We start from the raw sequence: 14,677 nt of genomic DNA on the forward strand, positions 1-14,677 counted from the left end.
ATGTTAATATTTAATATTCTTTTAATGCACTTAATGTTGCCGCGTCTAACTTGAACAGGGTCGGCCACGCTGACACCTGGAGGCAAACAATACCACAGTGAGGCTTTTATGATTTAAATGGCCTCCCCGGCTTGTTATTATTCAGATGTGATGTCAAAGCGCCGGTGTGTATGCCACACGAGTGCTTCTCGCTCACATTCACACACACAAAAGCGCGTACACACACTCCGTAATGCATCTCTCTCTCTCTCTCTCTCTCTCTATCTATCTTTCATCTATCTATCTCTCTCTCTCATTTTCTTTCTATCTATCTATCTCTCTCACTCATTTTTTCTTTCTATCTCTCTTACTCATTTTCTTTCTTTCTCTTTCTCTCTCTCTCTCTGCCTCTCCCTTTCTCATTCTCTCTGTCTCAGGGGAGTGTGGTAAAAAATGAAAAATAAAAATCAATATAGGAAAGAAATAAAAAACACACACGCATACACACAAACCTGCATGGAATATAAATGTGATCATATCCAACTCCCACTCAACAATGTCTTTCCCACAAATACAAACAAACACACACACACACACACAAACACACACACACACACACACACACACACACACACACACACACACACACACACACACACACACACACACACACACACACACACACACACACAACAAACAAAACAAACCCATTTCTGAGCACGCACACGCGCACACAAAACAAACCCCTTTCTGAGCACACACACACATCCCAGAAGAATGAATCAGGAGACTCAGGACAAAGGGGAATGAATAAAGAGAGAGAAAGCAAATTAGAAAAAAAGCCACAATGAACCCAGTACAGTAGCAAACACAAAGGCACTACAGTACCAAAGATCAGAATGAACCCAGTACAGTAGCTAACACAAAGACACTACAGTACCAAAGACCAGAATGAACCCAGTACAGTAGCTAACACAAAGACACTACAGTACCAAAGACCAGAATGAACCCAGTACAGTAGCTAACACAAAGACACAACAGTACCAAAGACCAGAATGAACCCAGTACAGTAGCTAACACAAAGACACTACAGTACCAAAGACCAGAATGAACCCAGTACAGTAGCTAACACAAAGACACATCAGTACCAAAGACCAGAATGAACCCAGTACAGTAGCTAACACAAAGATACTACAGTACCAAAGATCAGAATGAACCCAGTACAGTAGCTAACACAAAGACACTACAGTACCAAAGACCAGAATGAACCCAGTACAGTAGCTAACACAAAGACACTACCATACCAAAGACCAGAATGAACCCAGTACAGTAACTAACACAAAGATACTACAGTACCAAAGACCAGAATGAACCCAGTACAGTAGATAACACAAAGATACTACAGTACCAAAGACCAGAATGAACCCAGTACAGTAGCTTACACAAAGACACTACAGTACCAAAGACCAGAATGAACCCAGAACAGTAGCTAGCACAAAGATACTACAGTACCAAAGACCAGAATGAACCCAGTACAGTAGCTAACAGAATGATACTACAGTACCAAAGACCAGAATGAACCCAGTACAGTAGCTAACACAAAGACACTACAGTACCAAAGACCAGAATGAACCCAGTACAGTAGCTAACACAAAGACACTACAGTACCAAAGACCAGAATGAACCAAGTACAGTAGCTAACACAAAGATACTACAGAACCAAAGACCAGAATGAACCCAGTACAGTAGCTAACACAAAGACACTACAGTACCAAAGACCAGAATGAACCCCGCGTAGTAGCTAACACAAACATACTACAGTACCGAAGACCAGAATGAACCCAGTACAGTAGCTTACACAAAGATACTACAGTACCAAAGACCAGAATGAACCCAGTACAGTAGCTAACACAAAGACACTACAGTACCAAAGACCAGAACGAACCCAGAACAGTAGCTAGCACAAAGATACTACAATACCAAAGACCAGAATGAACCCCGTACAGTAGCTGACACAAAGATACTACAGTACCGAAGACCAGAATGAACCCAGTACAGTAGCTAACACAAAGACACTACAGTACCAAAGACCAGAATGAACCCAGTACAGTAGCTAACAGAAAGATACTACAGTACCAAAGACCAGAATGAACCCAGTACAGTAGCTAACACAAAGATACTACAGTACCAAAGACCAGAATGAACCCAGTACAGTAGCTACCACAAAGATAATACAGTACCAAAGACCAGAATGAACCCAGTACAGTAGCTAATACAATGATACTACAGTACCAAAGACCAGAATGAACCCAGTACAGTAGCTAACACAAAGACACTACAGTACCAAAGACCAGAATGAACCCAGTACAATAGCTAACACAAAGACACCACAGTACCAAAGACCAGAATGAACCCAGTACAGTAGCTAACACAAAGATACTACAGTACCAAAGACAAGAATGAACCCAGTACAGTAGCTAACACAAAGATATACTACTGTACCAAAGACCAGAATGAACCCAGTACAGTAGCTAACACAAAGACACTACAGTACCAAAGACCAGAATGAACCCAGTACAGTAGCTAACACAAAGATATACTACTGTACCAAAGACCAGAATGAACCCAGTACAGTAGCTAACACAAAGACACTACAGTACCAAAGACCAGAATGAACCCAGTACAGTAGCTAACACAAAGATACTACAGTACCAAAGATCAGAATGAACCCAGTACAGTAGCTTACACAAAGATACTACCGTACCAAAGACCAGAATGAACCCAGTACAGTAGCTAACACAAAGATATACTACAGTACCAAAGACCAGAATGAACCCAGTACAGTAGCTAACACAAAGACACTACAGTACCAAAGACCAGAATGAACCCAGTACAGTAGCTAACAGAAAGATACTACAGTACCAAATACCAGAATGAACCCAGTACAGTAGCTAACACAAAGATACTACTGTACCAAAGACCAGAATGAACCCAGTACAGTAGCTAACACAAAGACACTACACTACCAAAGACCAGAATGAACCCAGTACAGTAGTTAACACAAAGATATACTACAGTACCAAAGACCAGAATGAACCCAGTACAGTAGCTTACACAAAGATACTACAGTACCAAAGACCAGAATGAACCCAGTACAGTAGCTAACACAAAGATATACTACAGTACCAAAGACAAGAATGAACCCAGTACAGTAGCTTACACAAAGATACTACAGTACCAAAGACCAGAATGAACCCAGTACAGTAGCTAACACAAAGATATACTACTGTACCAAAGACCAGAATGAACCCAGTACAGTAGGTAACACAAAGATACTACAGTACCAAATACCAGAATGAACCCAGTACAGTAGCTAACACAAAGACACTACATTACCAAAGACCAGAATGAACCCTGCATAGTAGCTAACACAAAGATACTACAGTACCGAAGGCCAGAATGAACCCAGTACAATAGCTAACACAAAGACACTACAGTACCAAAGACCAGAATGAACCCAGTACAGTAGCTAACAGAAAGATACTACAGTACCAAAGACCAGAATGAACCCAGTACAGTAGCTAACACAAAGATACTACTGTACCAAAGACCAGAATGAACCCAGTACAGTAGCTAACACAAAGACACTACATTACCAAAGATCAGAATGAACCCAGTACAGGAGCTAATAAAAAGATACTACAGTACCAAAGACCAGAATGAACCAGTACAGTAGCTAACACAAAGACACTACAGTACCAAAGACCAGAATGAACCCAGTACAGTAGCTAACACAATGATATACTACAGTACCAAAGACCAGAATGAACCCAGTACAGTAGCTAACACAAAGACACTACATTACCAAAGACCAGAATGAACCCCGCGTAGTAGCTAACACAAACATACTACAGTACCGAAGACCAGAATGAACCCAGTACAGTAGCTTACACAAAGATACTACAGTACCAAAGACCAGAATGAACCCAGTACAGTAGCTAACACAAAGACACTACAGTACCAAAGACCAGAACGAACCCAGAACAGTAGCTAGCACAAAGATACTACAGTACCAAAGACCAGAATGAACCCCGTACAGTAGCTGACACAAAGATACTACAGTACCGAAGACCAGAATGAACCCAGTACAGTAGCTAACACAAAGACACTACAGTACCAAAGACCAGAATGAACCCAGTACAGTAGCTAACAGAAAGATACTACAGTACCAAAGACCAGAATGAACCCAGTACAGTAGCTAACACAAAGATACTACAGTACCAAAGACCAGAATGAACCCAGTACAGTAGCTACCACAAAGATAATACAGTACCAAAGACCAGAATGAACCCAGTACAGTAGCTAATACAATGATACTACAGTACCAAAGACCAGAATGAACCCAGTACAGTAGCTAACACAAAGATACTACAGTACCAAAGACAAGAATGAACCCAGTACAGTAGCTAACACAAAGACACTACAGTACCAAAGACCAGAATGAACCCAGTACAGTAGCTAACACAAAGACACTACAGTACCAAAGACCAGAATGAACCCAGTACAGTAGCTAACACAATGATATACTACAGTACCAAAGACCAGAATGAACCCCGTACAGTAGCTGACACAAAGATACTACAGTACCGAAGACCAGAATGAACCCAGTACAGTAGCTAACACAAAGACACTACAGTACCAAAGACCAGAATGAACCCAGTACAGTAGCTGACACAAAGATACTACAGTACCAAAGACAAATCAAAAATCAAATCAAATCAAATCAAATCAAATTTTATTTGTCACATACACATGGTTAGCAGATGTTAATGAGAGTGTAGCGAAATGCTTGTGCTTCTAGTTCCGACAATGCAGTAATAACGAGCAAGTAATCTAACTAACAATTCCAAAAAAAACTACTATCATACACAGTGTAAGGGGATAAAGAATATGTACATAAGGATATATGAATGAGTGATGGTACAGAGCAGCATAGGCAAGATACAGTAGATGATATCGAGTACAGTATATACATATGAGATAAGTATGTAAACCAAGTGGCATAGTTAAAGTGGCTAGTGATACATGTATTACATAAGGATGCAGTCGATGATATAGAGTACAGTATCAACGTATGCATATGAGATGAACAATGTAGGGTAAGTAACATTATATAAGGTAGCATTGTTTAAAGTGGCTAGTGATATATTTACATCATTTCCCATCGATTCCCATGATTAAAGTGGCTGGAGTAGAGTCAGTGTCATTGACAGTGTGTTGGCAGTAGCCACTCAATGTTAGTGGTGGCTGTTTAACAGTCTGATGGCCTTGAGATAGAAGCTGTTTTTCAGTCTCTCGGTCCCAGCTTTGATGCACCTGTACTGACCTCGCCTTCTGGATGGCAGCGGGGTGAACAGGCAGTGGCTCGGGTGGTTGATGTCCTTGATGATCTTTATGGCCTTCCTGTAGCATCGGGTGGTGTAGGTGTCCTGGAGGGCAGGTAGTTTGCCCCCGGTGATGCGTTGTGCAGACCTCACTACCCTCTGGAGAGCCTTACGGTTGAGGGCGGTGCAGTTGCCATACCAGGCGGTGATACAGCCCGCCAGGATGCTCTCGATTGTGCATCTGTAGAAGTTTGTGAGTGCTTTTGGTGACAAGCCAAATTTCTTCAGCCTCCTGAGGTTGAAGAGGCGCTGCTGCGCCTTCCTCACGATGCTGTCTGTGTGAGTGGACCAATTCAGTTTGTCTGTGATGTGTATGCCGAGGAACTTAAAACTTGCTACCCTCTCCACTACTGTTCCATCGATGTGGATGGGGGGGTGTTCCCTCTGCTGTTTCCTGAAGTCCACAATCATCTCCTTAGTTTTGTTGACGTTGAGTGTGAGGTTATTTTCCTGACACCACACTCCGAGGGCCCTCACCTCCTCCCTGTAGGCCGTCTCGTCGTTGTTGGTAATCAAGCCTACCACCAAGCCTACCATTGTACTTCCGGCGCCGGCAGAGATGGCCGCCTCGCTTCGCGTTCCTAGGAAACTATGCAGTTTTTTGTTTTTTTACGTGACCAGAATGAACCCAGTACAGTAGCTACCACAAAGATAATACAGTACCAAAGACCAGAATGAACCCAGTACAGTAGCTAATACAATGATACTACAGTACCAAAGACCAGAATGAACCCAGTACAGTAGCTAACACAAAGATACTACAGTACCAAAGACAAGAATGAACCCAGTACAGTAGCTAACACAAAGACACTACAGTACCAAAGACCAGAATGAACCCAGTACAGTAGCTAACACAAAGACACTACAGTACCAAAGACCAGAATGAACCCAGTACAATAGCTAACACAAAGACACCACAGTACCAAAGACTAGAATGAACCCAGTACAGTAGCTAACACAAAGATACTACAGTACCAAAGACAAGAATGAACCCAGTACAGTAGCTAACACAAAGACACTAAAGTACCAAAGACCAGAATGAACCCAGTACAGTAGCTAACACAAAGACACTACCATACCAAAGACCAGAATGAACCCAGTACAGTAACTAACACAAAGATACTACAGTACCAAAGACCAGAATGAACCCAGTACAGTAGTTAACACAAAGATACTACAGTACCAGAGACCAGAATGAACCCAGTACAGTAGCTAACACAACGATACTACAGTACCAGTGACCAGAATCAACCCAGTACAGTACCTAACACAAAGACACTACAGTACAAAAGACCAGAATGAACCCAGTACAGTAGCTAACACAAAGATACTACAGTACCAAAGACCAGAATGAACCCATTACAGTAGCTGGGAATATGTATGGCTTGTTCTTGAACATTTTGGTATTGGGGCTAGATTTATACATATTATCCGCACAATGAATGTGAATCCTTCTTTTATAATATCTACAGGTACTACCCATTCTAATCCATTTACCATTTACCATACAACCAGGATGTACTTATGTCTATTTTCACAGTGTTCAGCTCATGGTCTGGTTACAAGATCAACTGGTCTGAATCAGCTCTTAACTCAGCTATGGGAAGCGTGCAACTACCACCCATGATCCCAGTGAAGAATTGAACCACCTACTTAGGCATTACCATATTCCACTCTATTCATACTACTGACAGGAAGAACTACTTAGAAACCTGGAGAAAATAAAAAAAGACATCAAAATATGGTCTGCTATGCCCACTTCTTTGCATGCTAGAATCTCAATTATTAAATTGAATGTCCTCACTCATATCAATTTTATTAGTTCCATGTTACCACTGCCTCCTCCTATAGACTATTGGTCTAAACTTGACTCTGTCATAAATAAGTTCATTTGGGGGAGAAAGAGACCACAGATTAAATATGCAACACTACAGAGAACAAAAGCGTCAGTTGGACTTCCTGGTACCGTGTCAATGTGCGGGGGTACAGGTTAGGTGAGGTAATTTGTACCTGTAGGTAGGGGTAAAATGACTGCATAGATAATAAATAAAAGCAAATGGGGGGGCAATGTATATAGTCCGGGTGGCCTTTGATTAAGTGTTCAGCAGTCTTATGATTTGGGGGTAGAAGCTGTTCAGGAGCCTTTGGGTCCTAGACTTGGCACTCTGGTACCACTTGCCCTGTGGTAGCAGAGAGAACAGTCTATGACTTGGGTGACTGGAGTCTTTGACAATTGTTTGGACTTCCTCTGACACCGCCTAGTATAGAGTGGGGCAAAAAAGTATTTAGTCAGCCACCAATTGTGCAAGTTTTCCCACTTAAAAAGATGAGAGTGGCCTGTAATTTTCATCATAGGTACACTTCAACTATGACAGACAAAATGAGAAATAAATATCCAGAAAATCACATTGTAGGATTTTTTATGAATTTATTTGCAAATTATGGTGGAAAATAAGTATTTGGACACCTACAAACAAGCAATATTTCTGGCTCTCACAGACCTGTAACTTCTTCTTTAAGAGGCTCCTCTGTCCTCCACTCGTTACCTGTATTAATGGCACCTGTTTGAACTTGTTATCAGTATAAAAGACACCTGTCCACAACCTCAAACAGTCACACTTCAAACTCCACTAGGGCCAAGACCAAAGAGCTGTCAAAGGACACCAGAAACAAAATTGTAGACCTGCACCAGGCTGGGAAGACTGAATCTGCAATGGGTAAGCAGCTTGGTTTGAAGAAATCAACTGTGGGAGCAATTATTAGGAAATGGAAGACATACAAGACCACTGATAATCTCCCTCGATCTGGGGCTCCACGCAAGATCTCACCCCGTGGGGTCAAAATGATCACTAGAACGGTGAGCAAAAATCCCAGAACCACACGGGGGGACCTAGTGAATGACCTGCAGAGAGCTGGGACCAAAGTAACGAAGCCTACCATCAGTAACACACTACGCCGCCAGGGACTCAAATCCTGCAGTGCCAGACGTGTCCCCCTGCTTAAGCCAGTACATGTCCAGACCCGTCTGAAGTTTGCTAGAGAGCATTTGGATGATCCAGAAGAAGATTGGGAGAATGCCATATGGTCAGATGAAACCAAAATGGAACTTTTTGGTAAAAACTCAACTCGTCGTGTTTGGAGGACAAAGAATACTGAGTTGCATCCAAAGAACACCATACCTACTGTGAAGCATGGGGGTGGAAACATCATGCTTTGGGGCTGTTTTTCTGCAAAGGGACCAGGACGACTGATCCGTGGAAAGGAAAGAATGAATGGGGCCATGTATCGTGAGATTTTCAGTGAAAACCTCCTTCCATCAGCAAGGGCATTGAAGATGAAACTTGGCTGGGTCTTTCAGCATGACAATGATCCAACACACCGCCCGGGCAACGAAGGAGTGGCTTCGTAAGAAGCATTTCAAGGTCCTGGAGTGGCCTAGCCAGTCTCCAGATCTCAACCCCATAGAAAATCTTTGGAGGGAGTTGAAAGTCCGTGTTGCCCAGCAACAGCCCCAAAACATCACTGCTCTAGAGGAGATCTGCATGGAGGAATGGGCCAAAATACCAGCAACAGTGTGTGAAAACCTTGTGAAGACTTACAGAAAACGTTTGACCTCTGTCATTGGCAACAAAGGGTATATAACAAAGTATTGAGATAAACTTTTGTTATTGACCAAATACTTATTTTCCACCATAATTTGCAAATAAATATATTAAAAATCCTACAATGTGATTTTCTGGATTTTTTTTCTAATTTTGTCTGTCATAGTTGAAGTGTACCTATGATGAAAATTACAGGCCTCTCTCATCTTTTTAAGTGGGAAAACTTGCACAATTGCTGGCTGACTAAATACTTTTTTGCCCCACTGTATATGTCCTGGATGGCAGGAAGCTTGGCCCCAGTGGTGTACTGGGCCGTACGCACTACCCTCTGTAGTGCCTAATGGTCTGATGCCGAGTAGTTGCCATACCAGGCGGTGATGCAACTGGTCAGGATGCTCTCGATGGTGCAGCTGTAGAACTTTTTGAGGATCTGAGGACCCATGCCAAATCTTTTCAGTCTCCTGAGGGGGAAAAGGTGTTGTCGTGCCTTCTTCACGACTGTCTTGGTGTGTTTGGACCACAATAGTTTGTTGGTGATGTGGACATCATGGAACTTGAAACTCTTGACCTGCTCCACTACAGCCCCATTGATATTAATGGGTGTCTGTTCGGTGCACCTTTTCCAGTAGGCCACGATCAGCTCTTTTCTTTTGCTCACATTGAGGGAGAGGTTGATGTCCAGGCACCACACTGCCAGGTCTCTGACCTCCTCCCTATAGGTTGTCTCATCGTTGTCAGTGATCTACCACTGTTGTGTCATCAGCAAACTTAATGATGGTGTTGGAGTCGTGTTTGGCCACGCAGTCATGATGGAGATGATGGAGATGATGATGAGATGATGGTGATGATGATGAGATGATGGAGATGAGGATGGAGATGATGATGATGGAGATGATGTAAATGATGATAGAGATGATGGAGATGATGATGGAAATGATAGCTCTGGAACTCCAACAAATCATCTGTCTGAATGGTTGTGGTAGACAGTGGATGATATGAGAGCTGGTGCTCTTCAATGACTTATTCTGTGCCATCCAATGATTGCTCATATTAAACCCCAGCTCTGTAAAGGCCCCCATTTAAGATAAGAGGAAAAACGTCCTCCCTCGCTTCCTCGCTCTCCCATTTCCAGTGTCCTATCCAATGACCCCACAACGCAATGACCCCACCTCCTTCCTGCCCTCGGTGTATGAATTAACCAGCCACAGAACAATACTTGCACATGAAAAGGGACGAGAGAAACTTTGACATCGCTCAACAATTAACCAAGCAGAATGCCCTATTCAAATTGATAGGATTTCAGTATGGAAGAAGGAGAATGAATGAGAGAGAGGAGATGCTAGTTCAATTACCGGGACCCTGAAGAGATCTGGGAGCTCTGTGTGTTTTGAATGGAACAGTACCCGAAAATGGGAAATTAATTATCGAGTCATGATGGAGATGATGGAGATGATGATGAGATGATGGTGATGATGATGAGATGATGGAGATGAGGTTGGAGATGATGATGATGGTGATGATGGAAATGATGATGTGATGATGGAGATGATGATGGAGATGATGATAGAGATGATGATGGTGATGATGGAGATGAGGTTGGAGATGATGATGATGGAGATGATGTAAATGATGATGGAGATGATGGTGATGATGTAAATGATGATGGTGATGATGGAGATGATGATAGAGATGATGATGGTGATGATGGAGATGATGATGGAGATGATAGTGATGATGGAGATGATGATGGAAATGATAGAGATGATGGAGATGATGATGGAAATGATGGAGATGATGATGGTGATGCTGATGGAGATGATGGAGATGATGGAGATGATGGAGATGATGATGGTGATGATGGAAATGATGATGATGATGCTGATGGAGCTGATGGAGATGATGGAGATGATGATGGAGATGATGTAAATGATGATGGAGATGATGGTGATGATGTAAATGATGATGGTGATGATGGAGATGATGATAGAGATGATGACGGTGATGATGGAGATGATGATGGAGATGATAGTGATGATGGAGATGATGATGGAAATGATAGAGATGATGGAGATGATGATGGTGATGATGGAGATGATGATGGTGATGATGGAGATGATGATGGCAGTGGTGATAGTGATGATGAAGATGATGATGGTGATGATGGAGATGATGATGGTGATGATGGTGATGATGATGATGAAGATGATGATGGTGATGATGGAGATGATGATGGTGATGATGGAGATGATGATGGAGATGATGATGGCAGTGGTGATGGTGATGATGGAGATGATGATGGTGATGATGGAGGTGATGATGGTGATGATGGAGATGATGATGGTGATGCTGATGGAGATGACGGAGATGATGTAGATGATGATGGAGATGATGATGGAGATGATGATGGTGATGATGGAGATGATGATGGAGATGATGATGGTGACGATGGTGATGATGATGGAGATGATGATGGTGATGATGGAGATGATGGTGATGGTGGAGATGATGATGGAGATGATGATGGAGATGATGATGGCAGTGGTGATAGTGATGATGGAGATGATGGAGTTGATGATGGTGATGATGGAGATGATGATGGTGATGCTGATGGAGATGATGGAGATGATGTAGATGATGATGGTGATGATGGAGATGATGATGGAGATGATGATGGTTATGGTGATGATGGCAGTGGTGATAGTGATGATGGAGATGATGGAGATGATGATGGTAATGATGGAGATGATGATGGAGATGATGATGGTGATGCTGATGGAGATGACGGAGATGATGTAGATGATGATGGAGATGATGATGGAGCTGATGATGGTGATGATGGAGCTGATGATGGAGATGATGATGGTGACGATGGTGATGATGATGGAGATGATGATGGTGATGATGGAGATGATGATGGTGATGGTGGAGATGATGATGGAGATGATGATGGCAGTGGTGATAGTGATGATGGAGATGATGGAGTTGATGATGGTGATGATGGAGATGATGATGGTGATGCTGATGGAGATGATGGAGATGATGTAGATGATGATGGAGATGATGATGGTGATGATGGAGATGATGATGGAGATGATGGTTATGGTGATGATGGAGATGATGATGGCAGTGGTGATAGTGATGATGGAGATGATGGAGATGATGATGGTGATGATGGAGATGATGGTGGAGATGATGATGGCAGTGGTGATGGAGATGATGGAGATGATGATGGTGATGATGGAGATGATGATGGTGATGATGATGGAGATGATGATGGCAGTGGTGATGGTGATGATGGAGATGATGATGGTGATGATGGAGGTGATGATGGTGATGATGGAGATGATGATGGTGATGCTGATGGAGATGATGTAGATGATGATGGAGATGATGATGGAGATGATGATGGTGATGATGGAGATGATGATGGAGATGATGATGGTGATGGTGATGGAGATGATGATGGTGATGATGGAGATGATGATGGTGATGGTGGAAATGATGATGGAGATGATGATGGAGATGATGATGGCAGTGGTGATAGTGATGATGGAGATGATGGAGTTGATGATGGTGTTGATGGAGATGATGATGGTGATGCTGATGGAGATGATGGAGATGATGTAGATGATGATGGAGATGATGATGGTGATGATGGAGATGATGATGGAGATGATGGTTATGGTGATGATGGAGATGATGATGGCAGTGGTGATAGTGATGATGGAGATGATGGAGATGATGATGGTGATAATGGAGATGATGATGGAGATGATGATGGCAGTGGTGATGGAGATGATGGAGATGATGATGGTGATGATGGAGATGATGATGGTGATGATGGAGATGATGATGGTGATGGTGGAGATGATGATGGAGATGATGATGGAGATGATGATGGCAGTGGTGATAGTGATGATGGAGATGATGGAGTTGATGATGGTGATGATGGAGATGATGATGGTGATGCTGATGGAGATGATGGAGATGATGTAGATGATGATGGAGATGATGATGGAGATGATGATGGAGATGATGATGGTTATGGTGATGATGGAGATGATGATGGCAGTGGTGATAGTGATGATGGAGATGATGGAGATGATGATGGTGATAATGGAGATGATGATGGAGATGATGATGGCAGTGGTGATGGAGATGATGGAGATGATGATGGTGATGATGGAGATGATGATGGTGATGATGGAGATGATGATGGTGATGGTGGAGATGATGATGGAGATGATGATGGAGATGATGATGGCAGTGGTGATAGTGATGATGGAGATGATGGAGTTGATGATGGTGATGATGGAGATGATGATGGTGATGCTGATGGAGATGATGGAGATGATGTAGATGATGATGGAGATGATGATGGTGATGATGGAGATGATGATGGAGATGATGATGGTTATGGTGATGATGGAGATGATGATGGCAGTGGTGATAGTGATGATGGAGATGATGGAGATGATGATGGTGATGATGGAGATGATGATGGAGATGATGGTGGCAGTGGTGATGGTGATGATGGAGATGATGATGGTGATGATGGAGGTGATGATGGTGATGATGGAGATGATGATGGTGATGCTGATGGAGATGACGGAGATGATGTAGATGATGATGGAGATGATGATGGAGATGATGATGGTGATGATGGAGATGATGATGGAGATGATGATGGTGATGATGATGGAGATGATGATGGTGATGATGGAGATGATGATGGTGATGGTGGAAATGATGATGGAGATGATGATGGAGATGATGATGGCAGTGGTGATAGTGATGATGGAGATGATGGAGTTGATGATGGTGATGATGGAGATGATGATGGTGATGCTGATGGAGATGATGGAGATGATGTAGATGATGATGGAGATGATGATGGTGATGATGGAGATGATGATGGAGATGATGGTTATGGTGATGATGGAGATGATGATGGCAGTGGTGATAGTGATGATGGAGATGATGGAGATGATGATGGTGATGATGGAGATGATGGTGGAGATGATGATGGCAGTGGTGATGGAGATGATGGAGATGATGATGGTGATGATGGAGATGATGATGGTGATGATGATGGAGATGATGATGGCAGTGGTGATGGTGATGATGGAGATGATGATGGTGATGATGGAGGTGATGATGGTGATGATGGAGATGATGATGGTGATGCTGATGGAGATGACGGAGATGATGTAGATGATGATGGAGATGATGATGGAGATGATGATGGTGATGATGGAGATGATGATGGAGATGATGATGGTGATGGTGATGGAGATGATGATGGTGATGATGGAGATGATGATGGTGATGGTGGAAATGATGATGGAGATGATGATGGAGATGATGATGGCAGTGGTGATAGTGATGATGGAGATGATGGAGTTGATGATGGTGATGATGGAGATGATGATGGTGATGCTGATGGAGATGATGGAGATGATGTAGATGATGATGGAGATGATGATGGTGATGATGGAGATGATGATGGAGATGATGGTTATGGTGATGATGGAGATGATGATGGCAGTGGTGATAGTGATGATGGAGATGATGGAGATGATGATGGTGATAATGGAGATGATGATGGAGATGATGATGGCAGTGGTGATGGAGATGATGGAGATGATGATG

At 42.7% G+C, this 14,677-nt stretch overlaps 1 protein-coding gene and 1 pseudogene across 1 annotated transcript in view; both read right to left on the reverse strand.

The window, feature by feature from the left end:
• LOC121839342 (putative protein TPRXL) overlaps window positions 1–12,134 on the reverse strand; it is a gene marked incomplete at its 5' end in the record, with an annotated part of 42,793 nt that extends 30,659 nt beyond the window's left edge. Inside the window, 2 exon segments of the mRNA XM_042297787.1 lie at window positions 11,062–11,394; window positions 11,731–12,134. Coding sequence (XP_042153721.1) covers window positions 11,062–11,394; window positions 11,731–12,134 — 737 coding nt within the window.
• A 486-nt stretch (window positions 12,135–12,620) lies between these two features.
• Window positions 12,621–14,677, reverse strand: part of LOC121839439 — a 2,316-nt pseudogene continuing 259 nt past the window's right edge.

This window comes from Oncorhynchus tshawytscha, linkage group LG15 (genome assembly GCF_018296145.1).
Source record: "Oncorhynchus tshawytscha isolate Ot180627B linkage group LG15, Otsh_v2.0, whole genome shotgun sequence".
Classification (NCBI taxonomy): domain Eukaryota; kingdom Metazoa; phylum Chordata; class Actinopteri; order Salmoniformes; family Salmonidae; genus Oncorhynchus; species Oncorhynchus tshawytscha.